Here is a 17846-nt window from a genome sequence, read left to right as displayed (position 1 = left end):
CTGAGTTCAATTCTCATTCATAGTGGTAAGCACACAGGGTGAGCTCATCTGTCGAAGATGATTAGCATCTCATAATGCTTTAGTTCTGATGGAGCAGTGGTGCAGTGGTGCAGTGGTGAGAGCACTGGGTTATGAACCCGGCGACCCAAGTTCGATTTCCTGATGACAGCTAACATCAGTGGTGAGTGATATCCGAACTGGTCCTAGGGCCCACCCTTCAGCCTGCACTCCACCTGCACGGTGAAGTATGGTCAAACAAACCAAACGTCTTAGTGCGACGTTGGGAGGCCTTAATCCGCCGGTGGATTCACTCGCTACCAACGCTGCTCCATTCACTCAGCGAGGTTTCGTGGGGGTGGGGTAATTGACGTTTCTCTTTGTTCACGCGCAGGACGAGATGGAGTTTGGCTACTGCGAGTGTCCCACCAAGGTCATACCGGTCGTGTTCGACTCCCCGCGGGACCACGAACTTAAGGCCGTGCCGATCCTTCTAACGGTAACCGCGTCGACCCCACCCAGCCCTTGCTGGCTACGCTTCCATGGCAGAAAGCGATGCACACTGCCTCGCGAATCGCGGATTAAAAAGCATACAGGGTGTCCGAAAAATAATAGACCAAAAATAATGTTGAGTAGTTTTATTGTTATTCGAGGTACTGACATTAATTTAATATGGCTTAGGAGTTTTTAGTTTATTCAAAATGTTATGGTATTGATTAGATATTATCGGATTATTAATAAACTTCCACGTCGTCCATCATTTACTATGATCAATAATTCACTATAATCAAACTAATTCAGTGTTCAAACCCTGAGAAAACATTTTCCAACACAGCTGTAGGGGATGGATGATGACACAGCAACATCAACAACAGTAACATGTTTAAGCTCTTCAAGGTCGCTTGGTTTGCTAGTTGTAGACTTTATTTCAAAAATGGCAGAGATAAAAAAAAATCGAATGGCGTTAAGTTGGGCGAACGGGTGGTCTTATCATGGTATATCAGAAAATTGGGTTTCTCCTGAAACAGGAAGACGGTACCAGTCATGTAATGTTTACGTTCTGCACGCGGGGTGCAGAACGTAAACATTACCATCAATCAACATGTTAACGTCAGTCGGAACCATAGGGGTCCTATAGGAGGTGAAACGTGAACCGATTAAAAAACATTAAACATACCTGTCAACCCATACGGTTTACCCGTATTCTTGTACAGGGAAATTAAGTTTTCAGGTCCATACGGCGTACAGCCGTTTCCATGCGGGCAAAATTTTGTTTCTATTTGTTTGTGTTTCGCCCTTTATAAGGGCACGGGGTGACCAATACTGTCTGAATTGGTCTGAAATAAGGTAGGCACTGATAACAGGTTGATAGGTATACTTAATCGATGTCAGTGTTAACGAGGGACTACTGTATACATCATCCAGTAACCCATTCACAGGAATTGCTTGTTACACACGAAATGCATCGTATCCTCCTATACACAGGGGGGAGTATGGTGAGGACAAAAAGAAAGGGAGCAATGGGAAGGTCGTGCGGAGGAGAGTAGAGTGAGATGAGAGGGGAGCAGCAGGAGGGGGCGTGGAGGGGAACCGAGGGGATGATGAGAGAGGATGGAGTGAGACGGGGCATGCAGGGATGAGTCCGTGGAGGCAATTGGACATGGCGAGAGTCATGTTCACTGCGTTCCTAAAAAATAAACCTTTTTTATTGTACTGGGGTAAGACTTACTGAGCAATTATAGCTCTTTTTCAAATCGTGAACTTTTCAGAGACTGTACTCAATTTATTATGCACCTATGTCACTAGTTGTGGGTAATAATGTAAATGAACCATGGTCTGTTTCAACGTGTAAAATTCCAACAGATTACAGCCCTTCAGTCTGTGAGCCTTTCATGTTTTAAAACTAAAACCAACATTTTTATTTTATTTTACCAGGTAAGGCCCACTGAGCTATATGACTCTTTTTCGGAAGCGACCTGGCCACAAATTATAGCTCAACGAAGTGGCTTATCACGTGGATAATTTATCAAAGCAAAATGGTCTTAAATGAATGATCGAAACTAAAAACGAAGGACTTTGGACCAAACATCATAATTCTGCAAGGGTTTTTGGAGAGCAAGGGGGGGAAGCCTCCCAGCCGAGGCACCACCGAGTCGGGGACCCCGGTAAGAACTTCTCGACAGTCTCAAAAGCTGACCTCCAGCATACCAGGCGAGGTAGTTAATATCTCGCCACCATGGTGTTTCTCTGCCCTGGCCGGCGTCTCAGGGCAAGGACTTTGGCTATGTGACGCGGAAGACACGGAGAGGCGAATGGGTGAACAGCCTGGACTCGTTCGGAAACCTTGAGGTGTCGCCCCCCGTCATCGTGAGGGGCAAGAAATATCCACTCGGGCGCATCATCATCGGCAGCGCCTTCCCCGGGTGAGTCTGCTGGGTGTCTCACTCCCTCTCTCATTCTGGGGGTCGCCGCATGGAATGATTCACCTCCCCCCCTCTCCCCCCGAACCTCTTCAATAACTCGATGAATATTCAGTCGGCGGTCGCGATTTGATTCAAGAGCCGATTCTTCTTCAGTCATTATTTTTCGTCATGTTTTCAGAAAGTAAGGAAGAAATTGACTGCCTTGCTGCATTAAAAAAAAATCTTCCGCATTAAGGCCATTCCACACCAATGTCAATCACAGGGGGTTGTTTCCACCATCCTTCACGTTTGGTGAGTGGGAATGGGCCAGACCCGGTTCAGGTTAACGCTCTTTAACCGATGTTGAACATGGCCGGGATTCAAACTCGGGTTGGCTGGTTCATCTCGCAATGCACCTCCTCACCCCAGCTCCACCCCCTCCACTTCCACTTCATTTGGGCTTAATTTTTTTCACGTTTATTCTATCTCATTTGTACGGTTATCTTCACCCCCCCTCTCCCCCTCCCCATTAGCCCACTTGTAAAAATAGCTTTCTCATTTGCACAAACCTTAATTAGTTCAAGTATATAGTGGACCACTGTAGCCCTCGCCCTCTTCAATGGGAGACAATGACAAAGCTGCCTCCTCCCGAAGCACTCTCGTCGTGGCGAGTGGACATCGAAAATTGCTCTTGCGCAAGACTGGAATTCACATGAAAGCACATTTGGACGTGCGCTCGCCGTTGAATGCAACAATTGTATTGGAATCGGCGATTCCTCAAACACCCATCGTCAAGAAAAAACTGCAACAAATGAGACAGAGAAATAAATGAGAAAATACAAACGAGGTACCATCTACACAAAAAACGGACGAGTTTGGTCACGATGCTGAATCGTGACAATTTACCAACATCGCTGGACCGACACCTTCTCTGGTGCCGTCACAGGGAAGGCACTGCCGATAAGCCAGAGGAGTCCAGGTGTTGTATATAGGTGTGCACATTTAATTTCTTTCGCACCGTACGTTAGCCAGCCGTGCTAATCGGAGGTGTGGGGGAAGGACAACAAACTAATCAAAGATTGAAGTTCAGATGCAAACTTTTCAGGTTTATAGATCATTTACATTTGAGATTGCAGGATCAACTAAGTACAAAAATCAGTTTTAAAGAATGTTTTTTCAATTTCGATTTGAAAGGGCATAACTCTAGTGGCTTCCTGAGAGCAAAAAAAATATATAGCCATGTGACCACTAGCATATGAACAACTTGTACACACCTAGCAGCATATCGTGCGATATTTTTTAAATTAACATGGCATACCGCTCAATACCAAACCTTAACATAACAACACTGTATAGTATGATTCCGAATCATAACCGAACTCGGCAGAAAGCCAGAAAACGTAAAGAATGAGCTCATTAAGCAGCTCGCACACACACACAGACAAGAGGGGAACGGTCATGAAACAGCTTCATAATTGAGATGTAACGATTTATGATACAAAGTGGGGGAAAATTGAAGATGGAGGGATGGGGGGGCCCAATTAATTATTTTCACCAGGGCCCAAGCCAACCACGCCGCCGCTGCACCAATCACTCTAAGAGTGGCGGGACTACAGGCACGTGCCACGCACCACCTCGAGCTCAAATGGGTCCCTCGTTCGCAGGATCGTCCCATTCACCGCATTCCCTCTCCACCTCCTGTCCCCTTATCCCCCTGACTCCGTCGCCCGCCGTTGTCGCCCAGGTGTGACATCCCGACCCGCCCTGACCCGCCGCGCCCCGCTTGTCTCGTATGTGGTCCCGTCCCTGCAGAGAGCGCGCGGGGCGCAAAATGGCCCGCGCCGTGCGCGAGTTCCTGTTCGCGCAGCAGGTGCAGGCGCCCGTTGAGCTCTACAGCGACTGGCTCAGCGTGGGCCACGTCGACGAGTTCATGAGCTTCGTGCCGGCGCCCGACCGCAAGGTTTGGCGTGATGGTGAACTGTCCTCCGATTACACGGGAGATGATGGTGGTTGTTGCGATTTAGAAAGTGGTGGTGTAGTTTAGGTGACGGTTAGGAGGACAGGCGGGAGAGGTTAAGGGGGGGGGGGGTTGGGGTAGGTCTGGTAGTAGCTGGGGGGTGGGGGACAGGGAGGCGCCACGGTGGCAAGATTTTAACTACCTTACCTGGTGTAGAGAAGGTAGTGGATTTCATACTGACCCTGACGCCTGCTGTATATTTGGAGTTTGCATGTTCTTCCTGTGGTCGCGAGGATTTGTCTCCGGGTCCTTCACGTTTAGAATCAATATGCTTTTAAAGCATTTGGCTGCAATAAATGCCCATGTGATTAGCCACTAATGAAAAAGCACTACATAGCTCTGTGGGCCTCACCTGGTAAAATAATGGTTTAATTTAATTTTAGGTTAGTTTAGTAGCAGCAGCAGTAGTAGATTGGACTGGGGAGAAGAAATGGGATTTAAGGGAGGAGCGGCAGCTGGTTGTTCTGGCAACGATGATTGTTCCGCATGCAGTGGGAGTTTGTTCCCAGTGAAGGGGAGCCAGAAGGGACAAGGAACGAGAGAGCGAGGCTGGGTGCAGGATGGTGAGGGCGGCACGGAGAGGGACCGCAGAGACTGGGAGCATAGAGGATAGGATGTAACAGAGGAGTAAGAGACGAGAGAAGCAAGACGAGGGTGGGGCAGGACCATGGATGGATTTTTAAACTCGAGCAGTGGTTCCCAACCTGTGGTCCGCGAGGCTACTATGGTGGGGTGGGGGTCCCGTGGAAAAAAAGATAAATAATAACATCCTCACCGAGGAAATGCACAATTTCAAATAACTAGTGGTTGCAGCGTGTGGTGTTCCGCTAAATATTTGGAGGTTGGGAAAGAGGGTTGGGAACCGCTGGCGTGGAGTACCGCTGGCCTCGAGTACGGGCCGCTTCCAAAAAACGTTAACACTTAAATGGGACTATCGTTTTTAATGAAACAATAACGGATAAGGTACTGTAACATGATACCAAAATGTAATGTTAATAGCTTAAAAATGTGAAAGTCTCCACTTGTTCGCAATCATTGTCAACACATGCCTGGAATCATCTCCAGGTGGTCTCCAGAGCCTGGAGGCACATTTCTTGTGGCATTGTTGCAAATTCTCAGACGTGTTAAACATTTTTTTAAGCACCCTGTATATTCGAGCACACGTGCATGCACAATGTCTATATACATGCGTTGTTTATTTTGTTGTTATTATTGTGGTTGCTAAGCACAGGCCCAAAATGCCAAGGGGTGAGCAAACAAACAGCACTATTGAAGGTATACCATAGTCTCATCATTATAAAAGACTTGCAAGGTCCGATGCACTCTAAACATGTGCCCAGTGTCAATAAAGTTATATTGGTCACACACACGAAAACTGAATAATAAGATGCACCTGGAAATGTTGTTTTAAAGTACGGGGAGAAAAAAACTGTCTCTTATAATCTGGAGAATATGCAAATAGATGACCATTGATCTTTTTTTACTTGAACAAGATAATAAGATCTTTAAAAAGGAAATAATAGGAGGGTTTGTGTGAGATTTAGAAAAATCAATTAGAAGACAGATTTTTTTAAAATAATCATTTAAGCGGCATGCATTTTCCAATGGCAGCTGTCAGGCATCCGGCCTTCAAGACGCGCGACACTCAGAATCATAATCTGAATTATTTTTATTGGAAGAATCCGATGAGCTACAAAGCTCTTTTTCACAAAGATGTCCAGAGTGACGACCTCGGTGACGACGAGTGACGGCGTCATCAGTGGCGCAAGGTGGCCGCAGGGCTTCCAGTGGGGGGCTGATATTGCTCGCACATCGGATGAGAGATGGGGAAACATTACCAAAGGAACTAAGGCTGAAGATTGGAAGGAAAAATAAAGATGGAAAATGAGATTGTGGGATGAGATGCAGTTTGGGGGAATGCCCGAGATGGAGGTGGCAAAGAGATCGTGAAGAGTGGAAGACGCGGGTGGGAGGCCCCTGCCCAACGGCGGGGCTGCTAACGATCTTTGTCTGTTTGTGTTGTTGTGTGTTGTGTTGTTGTTGTCGTTGTTGTACGCGATGTGTTTGTGTTGATGTCGTTGTCATTGTGTGTTTGTGTTGTTGTACGGTGTTGTCGTTGTGTACGATATGTTTGTGTTGCTGTGCATTGTGCGGTGTTATTGTCGTTGTGTGTGATGCGTTTGTGCTGCCGTGCATTGTGTTGTGCTTTGTGTGGTGTTGTTATTGCCGTTGTTCATCGTGTTTGTGTTGTTGTTGTCGTTGTGTGCGATGTGTTTGTGTTGCTGTGCATTGTGTTGTGTTGTCATTGTGTGTGACGTGTTTGTGTTACGGTGAATTGTATTGTGCTTTGCGTGGTGTTATTATTGTCGTGTTCTACGTGTTTGTGTTGTTGTTGTGTGCGATTTGCTTGTGGTGCCGTGCGACACACAGGGGTTCCGGCTGCTGCTCGCGAGCCCCAACGCGTGTCTCCGTCTCCTCAAGGAGCTGCACCAGCAGGGCCACGGCCAGAGGCGCCTCTTTGAGAGCTGCCCAGACGGTGAGCTCGTCACTAAATGTGCAGGTTGAAGATTTATAAACATCGACGCTGAAGCTGCAGTTGGCAGCGCAAGATCCTAGGTATTAAATGAAGCGGTGTCCCGCACATTGGACGACTACGTATTTGTGTTTAGCTTTAATGTGCAGGTACATATTCGTCTTCTGCTAGTTGAGGGCATCTGAAAGCAGGCAAAATGGAAACGTGGTGGATTGGGCCTTAGGCCTTTCCTAGACTGTATTCTAATACTGATAAAAGTTCTGGGTCATGATTGACTAGAAGAGAAAAATGAGGCACCGACCCTTTTGTAAAGACTTCCATCTGGTGAGTTGCAAAGAAAGAAAAAATACGTTTTGGGAAAATATCCTTGCCTTTCCAAGAAATATAACTGTAAAGCACCAAACATTGGATGGCATTATAAAGTCAGGGCTGCCACATGTCTTGGGTTTCAGTTGGACAATCAGGAAATTGGCATCTCTCTTTGGGTGGCAGCGATTGATTTGCACCGAGAACTGGTACCGGTTTTGCATTGAACAGAATCCGTAATACGGATTTTTTGGGTTCGATCGCGTAAATATAAATGTATCGTTAAAACCGCCACCACCCGACGTAGCCAATTATTGAGGTTTGTCACGTAAACAGAACATGCCAATTTGTTACTAGCACAGCACACCGGTGTGTTGGAGAGCAAATCCACAACATTTACAATCTGAGTATGACGTTTCACCATTGCTAGTTGTAGTTACTGCTAGTTGTAATTACAACAGGCAGTAATGCTAGTTGTAGTCAATGCTGTAAGCAATGAAACCTAACCTCTGACCTCCCACATCTCCTCTATCGCGATCACCCTCTTCCCATCTATGATCCCCCCACAGTTGTCTCATCCTTGGAGCGCAAGATGAAGATTCAGGACATCCTCGATGACATAAACATCACGACTGAAAACAATAATGTGCAGGTACAGTATTCACCCAGAGGTGGACCTGTTCTCACCGATACCCAGAGATAACCACACACTGATACCCAGAGATAACCACACACACACACTGATAGCCAGAGATAACCACACACTGATACCCATAAATAACCACACACACATACTGATACCCAGAGATAACCACACACACACACTGGTACCCAGAGATAACCACACACACACACACTGATACCCAGAGATAACCACACACACACACTTATACCCAGAGATAACCAAACACACACACACTGATACCCAGAGATAACCACACACACACACTTATACCCAGAGATAACCACACACACACACACTGATACCCAGAGATAACCAGACACACACACACACTGATACCCAGAGATAACCACACACACACACACTGATACCCAGAGATAACCACACACACACACTGATACCCAGAGATAACCACACACACACACTGATACCCAGAGATAACCACACACACACACTGATACCCAGAGATAACCACACACACACTGATACCCAGAGATAACCACACACACACTGATACCCAGAGATAACCACACACACACACTGATACCCAGAGATAACCACACCCACACACACTGATACCCAGAGATAACCACACACTCGCACACTGATACCCAGAGATAACCACAGACACTCACACACTGATATCCAGAGATAACCACACACACACACACTGATACCCAGAGATAACCATACACACACTGATACCCAGAGATAACCACACACGCACACACTGATACCCAGAGATAAGCACACACACACACGATTTTAGGGTGTCCTTCAAACACCTGCCTCGTGCAGGGGGTGGGATTCATTCGTGTTCAGAAATTCCTCGTTTACACGGTAGATGCATTCCTGAAAAGTGCTGCGTTCAGTGTAAATGCATTAAGTGAGGAATTAACCGACTGAATCACGTTTATATAATTAACTCATCCGATGGTAGGACATACAACTAATTTGAGGGTACGCCGTCGCGTTACTGTATTGTTCCGCGTTACTGTATCATACCGCTTAGTCGCGCGACTCAAGAAAGTAGTTCGTCGTCGACCGCTCAGGAACCACGTTATAACGGGGCGTGGTCCACGTTATAATGGGGAGCGGCCAGCGTTATAACTGAGAGCAGCCAGCGTTGTTGCATGGCGCGTTCCGCTTGTGTGCGAGAGTGCTCCCTCGCAGAACTCTCGTAGCGAGGAACGCGCTGTGTGAACACGCGTTAAGCGAGGACTTCACCGTATATCCGTTTCATGAGCAAAAGCCTATTCTAGATTTTAAGTTTTCGTGACTGCAAGGATCCATATTCTTTGGTTCTTTCGGTAAAGTCACGTAGATAAAAAAATGAAATAAAACAACAATAAAAACAACTAAATTAAATCACGACGTTTCTGGCGCAACACAAGCGCCCGTCATCAGGTGGGACACAACAGTTAGAAACAACTGCTGAACTGGGCAAGAAATCTGCAGTGAAACAAGACGCTATATAAATAAGAGAGGGGTGGGAGGAGCCAAGGAGGAGATACAGAGTGGGGGGGTGGGGGTGCGTGGGGTAGGGCATAGGAAGATCAAAGAGAGGAAAGGGAAGACACTAACATGCTGAACATGCTGCAATGGACAACATGACACTAAACATGCTGAGCCCTCAAAGGCTTAGGACACATCCAAACAGACGTTGCTGGAGCTGAAATTGCCACTATCCTCAAAAATTCTAAGAAACCCATTAGCAACATTGGCAAAAATGAGCGCTCTGAACTCGTAAATTTGAAAAAGAGGGATGAGATAGTCATCCTCTCGGCCGACAAGGGCAATGCCACTGTCATCATGGATATAACCACATACAACAACAAAATCCAGGGCCTACTCAATGATGGCAGCTACTCCAAAATCAATAGAGATCTGACTAACAGCCTAACTACTAAAACCAACAAGAAAATTACCAGTTCGACTTCCCTAATCGAACCAGTCAAACGGCTCTCCCTAAAACCCTCGGCTGCTAGACCACCCAGATTCTATGGTTTTCCCAAGATCCATAAAGAAGGTACCCCATTGCAGCCCATCGTGTCCACGATCAACTTACCTACCTACAAACTAGCCCGTTTTCTGCCGGATACTTTACTTCCCTTTACTGGCAAGACCACTTCAGCTGTACTTAATTCAACTCACTTGGTCTCTCTATTCAAGGACATTTCACTGTCCCCTGATGATGTCCTCGTCAGCTTTGATGTGGTCTCTCCATTTACCAAGGTTCCAGTGCCTGACACTTAGGCCTCGGCAAGGTAAGGTAATTTACCCTTTTTACCGGGTAAAAGAGTAAAGGTGTCGACATGCCAACGGGTAAGGTAAAGGGTAGGGTTAAAGGTAGCTCGGAAGAATTACCCAGTAGGGTAACGGTAGCGCGAAGTATTACCCGGTAAATACGGTGCCTTGTTTACCACTAAAAGCTCCGTGGCGCAGTCCGTGGCCTCCATTTAATTAGTAATATTTAAAAAAAACTTTCTTAAAAACACGCTTTTATGAAATGTATGAGTAATTGCAGAACTCCACGACTCCAGGAAGTGGCCCCGAAGCTTGCCGTAACGTAAGGGACCGTGGCCAATTACAGCCAACGTCAGTTGACTGTGGACAATTAGACCCAAGCCGAAACATAACATAAAAAATGTTTAAAACTTATATATATATTTTAATGATAGAATATAGTATTGTCATCAGTATGACATAAGTATATCAAGTTTGCAGTCGATACCACATTGGGAAGTGGGTTAAAATTTAGTTACAAGATTTGAGGACAACAACAGTGAGTTAAAATAAAGCGTGTAAAATTGTAATCATCGAGAGTATTCTCTATGAATAAAGCACTCTACCTAGCATTTACCTGTTATAAACCTTTTTCATGTGTAGTACCCCAGTAATTACCCTGTAATCGGGTAATTTGTATGGGGTAAGGGTAAAAAGTGGGGTAAGGGTAAAAGGTAGGGTAAAGGTAGGCTCGTTGTTTTAACCTTTTACCTTACCTTGCCGAGGCCTACTGACACCATAGCAATAATTGAACACTTTGTCCAACATGGACTGAACCCTGATGTCCCTGTGCTGGTTAGGCACTGCCTCATCAACACTTACTTCACCTGGAATGGTACTTTCTACAAACAAAATGAGGATACCCCATGGGTCCCCCTTGTCACCAGTGATAGCCAATGTTTTCATGGAGAAATTTGAAACAGACGCCATCCAGACATCCACCCTATGTCGTTCCCTGTGGAAGAGATATGTGGATGACACTTTCGTCATTTGGCAACATGGCCTACCAGCATTGAACCAATTTCTTGACCACATTAACTCCATACACCCATCAATCAAATTCACCATGGAAGTGGAGAAGGATGGCAAGCTACCATTCTTGGATGTTCTGTTTGAGAGGAGGTCCCATGGCTCTTTGGGACATTCTGTCTAAAGGAATGCCACCCACACAGACTCCTATCTGAAGCCTGATTCCCACCACCATCCGGCACAGAAGAATTCCCTCATCAAAACACTGATCCATAGGGCCGACTGCATCTCTGACCAACACCACCTGGTCAATGAATTAGAACATGTACACATGGCCCTTAAGATGAATGGATACTCGGTCCGTAGTATCCGCAAAGTTGTATCTCCTACCATGGAGAAACAACCCCCTAAGACTCCGATCAAAACCATCACGTTACCATACATAGATGGCGTTACCAAAAAGGTTGCCAAAATCTTAAACAAAACACAAGATCCAGGTCCGATTTAGTACAGTACACAAAATCCGTGATCTAATCTCATCTGTGAAGGATGTCATTCCTGACTTGCAATACCCTGGAATCTACAAACTAAGTTGCATCTGTGGTGATCGTTACATTGGCGAAACGAAACGTCATGTTTCTGACCGTGTCCGCGAGCACAAGTCAGATCTGAAACACGGAAAAACCAATTCCTCCGCAGTTGCTGATCACTGCTATAATGCTGTGGGCTCTCATGATATTGTTTTTTCCGAGACCAAGGTACTCTGCAAACCATCTGGCTACTATGAAAGGTTTGTTCATGAAGCCATCCAGATACACAAACATAGACATAACTTTAACTGAGATGATGGATACAAATTGAGCAATCATTGGAAATATGTTATTAATCAGGTAAAATCATAACTACATGATGTTGTTGTCCATTGCGGCATGTTTAGTGTCATGTTGTCCATTGCAGCATGTTTAGTGTCTTCCCTTTTCTCTCTTTGATCTTCCTATGCCCTACCCCCCGCCCCACGCACCCCCCACCCCCCACCCCCCCACCTTGGCTCCTCCCACCCCTCTCTTATTTATATAGCGTCTTGTTTCACTGCAGTTAGATGTTTCTAACTGTTGTGTTCCACCTGATGACGGGCGCTTGTGTTGCGCCCAAAACGTCGTGATTTAATTTAGTTGTTTTTATTTTTGTTTTATTTTATTCTATTATTACCTACGTGACTTTACCGAAAGAACCAAAGAATACAAAAGCCTATTGTTTCCATAAGGCCAAAGACAGCCCCATTTGATGGCTTTGAATGCTACTTTTTATCGTTCGTTATTATTAATACTACATGCATATAAAAAATAATTGACGTCAAAGTTAGTGAGAGAAAAAGAAAATCGCCACTGAAATCGCCAAAAATCACGCGCCAATTTTGTAAGGCACAAAGACAAAGATCCCCCATATAGCCTTAACGGCCTTTTGGGGCAAGTGCTGTTAGCGAGCACCTGTGAAGAAATGCACACACACACGCGCGCACACACACGCACACGTGCGTATTAATGGCAACGACTGTGGTGGCAGCGCTGCATTGACTGGAACCGCGACGTGCTCAAGAGGGAGCTGGGCCTGGAGGAGGCGGACATCATCGACCTCCCCGTGCTCTTCTTCCTCAACGAGAGCAAGGCCGAGGCCTACTTCCCCGACGTGGTGCGTGTGGATGCTCTGTTACCAAAGCTCCACTCTTTAACTGTTTAACTATTTTTTTTATTTTACCAGGTAAGGCCCACTGATCTATATAGCTCTTTTTCAGAAGTGACCTGTCCATCACAAATAGTTTGAGGACCATTGAGATTAGAAGCTTAATTTTTTTATTATTATTTTTAATAGTATATACAGGAAAAGCTCTGCAATTCGGCACTTTACCATCCAGAATGCTCCATTAAACCGGCATCTGTTAGAAATGGCAATATCCGAATTTTGTTTACGATAGCCATCCGGCATCTTGCCGTGCCCTTCTCTTAGATCTGTTTATTTCACGATGCTGCCAAGTGGTCACACTAGTGGCAGTCTCAGTTGTAAACATTCACCATCCACCACTGCCATCGCATTGTGCTTGCGCTGTATCGTGACTTCAGCCACAGGAAACTCATTTCCTTAGAACTGCTTGTTGTTGTGTTTAGTTTGTTGTCTTTACCCCGCACCTCCCATTAGCACTGTTGGCTACACACGGTGCGAAATAAGTTCACCGTACATACATACTTTGTATACTGTACCCTAAACTACCCCACTCCTCTATGACCAACTTGGAATACTCTACAACTGACTGCTAAGAACCTCTGCAAAATAGTATATTATTCCTTATATCATCGTTAAAATGCAGGCTTATTAATTTCTCCCGTGCCATTCCGTGGCCCAGGTGAACATGGTGGTGCTCAACAAGCAACTGGGCATCCCAAAGCCATTCTGGCCGCACGTGGACGGGCAGTGTCCACTGGAGAGACGCGTGCGCTCCCTGCTCGAGCCCCTGGGCCTCGCTTGCCACTTCATCGACGACCTGAAGACCTACCACCTCAATCAGGGCGAGGTGCACTGCGGCTCCAACACTCGCCGCTCACCCTTCGCCGGCGTCCGCTGGTGGGACGTGGACCCCCTGTGAGACCCGTCAAGCCCCTGGGCGTGAAGACGACAGCCCACGTCATGCCGATGGCCCGTCCTCCGCTGGATCGTCCGAGCCAAGCCAGTGCGAGGCCCGCATGTGTTATTGTGCATATAATTATAATAACACACATTACAACTAATTACTAATCTACAACTCATTACTAATCATAACCATTGACTGATTACCAATCGATTTTATAATTACAATACCCCCCCCCCCCTCCCGCCTGAAATCACTGCACCTGAATGAGTTAAATGATGACGTCACCCTGCTGCTCTATTTAACACCGGGAGAAAGTGAGGGCTTTACCATTCTGGCGAATTGCCCGATGAAGCTGGATGTAATTACCAGCGAAACGTCGTACTCAAATTTTAAATGATGTTGATTCACTCGTCAACACACCGGTGGGCTAAAGTAGTAAACTATTTGTCCTTTGTAAACGTGACACATTTTTTACTGTTTGGCCATGTCGGGTGGTAGAGGGTTACGACACATTTATACATAACGCGATCTAACCCAAAAACCTTTATTATGAATAATATTGGTCACGAAAGCCTACGTGTTAAACTGATGGTACAGGTGGTTGGTTTTCCCACTGTGCTGAGCCACAACCAAAGCATAATTTCCTGGGCTAACAAAGTATCTGAATCTAGCTCGGGCCCAAACAGGGTCAGGGTCAATGATTCACAAAGAGTTTTGCTTGGGTTAGGTCACGTAAATATGCGTTGATTAACCCGCCACCATCCGACGCAGCCAATTTGTAAGAATTGTATGTTGAACTTCTTTCGCACCATACGTAGCCAACCGTGCTTATCGGAGGTGTCGGGGAAGGACCACAAACGAAACACGAAAAGCAGTTCTAAAGAAATGAGTGTTCCATCCAGATTATAACGTAAACAAAACGTGTCAATTTGTTACTACTACAGCACACCGGTTGTGTGTTGGGAGAGTAAATCCACAATTTACTATTTTTACTCTTTGCCACATCAATGTGCTGAAGCAGCAACTAATTGGCATGTTTTGTTGATGTGACAAACCTCGCCAATTGGCTGTCGGGTGGTGGCAGGCTGAATTACACATTTATATCTAACACGTAGCCTACTACTACGTGTTAAACAGGGCTAATGATTCGTTCATCATGTGCGACGCTAGTCGGCACACTGTGGTGAGGACACGGCGTCATCACATTGTCTACCTGTGTCTCGACTTGCTCGTTGTGCTTGTTGCCGGTGGCATGGCTCGGCTGGTTGCAGTGGAAAAGCAACCCAAGCAACTTCCCGAGTGCCACCAGGGCTGGCTCGGTACAGCCCTGGCATGTCTTGGCTGGTGCAGTGGAAAAACAACCCAGCACCTCTCGAGTCACACCAGGGTTGGCTCGGCACAGCTCTGGCATAGCTTGCTCAGCTGGTTCAATTCAGGCAACTGCCTTGTGAGTATTAATCCAGGCTGTAATCACGTATGGTGATTTGATTATTTCAGGCAGGTAACTCGTGCCAGCTCTTAAGGACTAAAAACAAATAGTAGGCTTGTCGAAGGGCGTTATCTAAGCCAAGTAACTCTTGCAGCAGACTTTTGCCTTATCATTGCAAACATTGTGTAGGGAAAGGCATTTAAGAAAACTGTGGCTGGTATGATGTTCGTGCCTATTCAGGCCTATTCATCCCCCAATTGACTTGCGAATCCTTTGAGATCGAAGGATAACTAGAGCCCCAAGGATCAACTTAACTCTGACATCCAGTTTTGCATTGGATAAGAAAAGTTTAAATTAGAAAAACATGTAACGAGTGTGCGTCACTCGAATTGGCCGTGGCAACAATGATTTAGATTAATGTGAAGAATAGTTTTACATGGCTTTTAAACTTTACAAAATTTTTATCATAATTTCCCTGTTTGCATCATGTCTGAGACGAAGTATCCATTGGGATGTCTCATTCAGCAGTGCAACCAACCCCCCCTTGTGTAATGGTATGGCTCACTGAAGAGGATATAGCAGCGCTACCTCTGAGACAGCTGGAAGTGACCTCTGGCTCCACGTGTCAGAGGGAGGAATTTTCTCACCCGCTCTGCCACGTGAGACTTAATGTTCATTGCATGAGCGTCAAACTTTCAGAGTTGGGAATTTAGCTTAAATTAAAAGCGCAGAGTTTCTTGACAATATCCGCCTGCGAATGTACTCCGGTTTACAGGAGATATTGATTCAAAATGCTTCTCTTCTACGTGTCTCGGCATCGAAAAGACGTCGGCGCCAGGTTCGACCACAGGCCACCAAGTCATGTGATTCGCTTTGCTTTTTAATGTACCTTCCATGGACCAAAATCAGTAGTACATTTATGAGAAGTGCCTCATTTCCAGGTGCATTTCTCTTTTATATTTTATTAATCGCCACTGCAAATTGATGTGGTTAAAATATTGGTGTTTGATTGATGTTGCACTGCTTTCAATAAATTGTTTAAACGTGTTCTTTGTTCTTGACTTTCTGTGGCCAGGTCGCTTCTGAAAAAGAGCTATTTACCTGGTAAAATCTTTTTTTTAGTTTAGAATAGTTCACTAATTTGAAACTGAAATGCGCTGGCAGTGGCTTCGCCATCATCATCATCGCCTCTCCACCAGATGGGCACACACAGCTCATTCGGGTCACCCCTTATGGGGATGCTACGATATAAAGTACGATGTCATGTCCACGATAATCACACTGTCCGTTTAACAAAAATATAATTTCCGTCGCTCGTGCCGTATACTGGGCTCTTGTTTAATAAAAATGAGAAAATATATCATCACAGTAAGTCCTCGTTTAAGGCGGTAGATGCGTTCCTGATAAGTGCTGCTTCAAACTAAAAACTAGTTTTAAGCGAAAAACTATTTCCCCACTAAAAATGTAAACAATATAGTTTGGCGAGATATGATGTGCACACGGGGAGTAACATGGCGGGATAAATAACTGAGGCTACACCGCCGTGTTACTGTATCATTCCGCGTACTGTATCACACCATTCAGCCATGCAGCTCAAGAAAGTAGTTCGACGTCGACTGCTCAGAAAACCGCGTTATAACGGCGCTCATTCCATGTTATAACGGCGCTCATGCCATGTTATAACGGCGCTCATGCCGTGTTATAATGGGAGCATTCAGCATTATAACGCCGCTCATTCTGCGTGATAATGGGAGCATTCCGCTTTATAATGGGAGCGTTCTGCGTTATAACGGGAGTGTTCCGCGTTATAACGGTGCGCATTCCGCATTTGAGGGTGCAAGAGGGATTTTAGTGTTTTACATTCATTAGACATGTTATCATTAGGTTATTTTTTGTAACACCGATATCTTCAATTACATATGTTAAATATAAGTTGATCATTAAATCAATAGCAATATCACTAAAATGTATTTTTTCCTGGCTAAAGCCACAACCATAGGATGTAAGTTTTAGTACTCGAATTATAAATGTGAGTTTACTCTTCAACACATCGGCGTGCTGAACTAGTAACCAATTGGCATATTTTGTTTGCGTGACAAACCTTACTAATTGGCTGTCGGGTGGTGGCGGGTTTAACGACATGTATATTTACGCAATCTAATCCAACAAAAAACCTCTCATGGATATTGGCCGTGGAAGCTCTACTACGTGTTAAACACACTGATACCTGTCGCTACGATCCACTTCACCTCGTCTGACCCCAACCGTTATGTACACAGAGGTAACGCTGCACTGCCCCTTTGATACCTCGTGGCAATGCAGGTTACCGAACAGTGAGTAGTTAACACCTCTACACTATCATCACGAGTGATTGCCCTCCCAGCCGCTGTACAGATATACGATGATCCCTCGATTAACGATGTTAACTGGGTCCACGAAAACCATCGTTACTTGACATCATGAATCGAATATAGGAAATACACGTTGAAGGCTTAATTTGTTAAAAGACGACCAGAAGTTGATCTTTTTCACCCTAAAAATATAGGTTATAATATTTAAACACGCAATTTTAATAAATACACGTTGTAGGAACACATTAGAG

At 45.4% G+C, this 17846-nt stretch overlaps 1 protein-coding gene across 1 annotated transcript; it reads left to right on the top strand.

The window, feature by feature from the left end:
• The first annotated feature begins 314 nt into the window (after window positions 1-314).
• Window positions 315-16291, top strand: LOC142930601 (protein-arginine deiminase type-4-like). Its single transcript, XM_076073452.1, has 7 exons — window positions 315-496; window positions 2266-2420; window positions 4212-4359; window positions 6847-6952; window positions 7825-7907; window positions 12756-12881; window positions 13591-16291. Exons 1-7 carry the CDS (start codon window positions 398-400, stop codon window positions 13828-13830), a joined length of 957 nt encoding a protein of 318 aa, XP_075929567.1. The 5' UTR covers window positions 315-397; the 3' UTR covers window positions 13831-16291.
• Window positions 16292-17846: the final 1555 nt, after the last annotated feature.

Source organism: Petromyzon marinus, chromosome 42 (genome assembly GCF_048934315.1).
Source record: "Petromyzon marinus isolate PM22_M1 ecotype Great Lakes invasive population chromosome 42, UKy_Petmar_22M1.pri1.0, whole genome shotgun sequence".
Lineage (NCBI taxonomy): Eukaryota > Metazoa > Chordata > Hyperoartia > Petromyzontiformes > Petromyzontidae > Petromyzon > Petromyzon marinus.
Note: the sequence above shows the minus strand (reverse complement) of the source record. Positions and strands in the feature narration are given on the sequence as shown.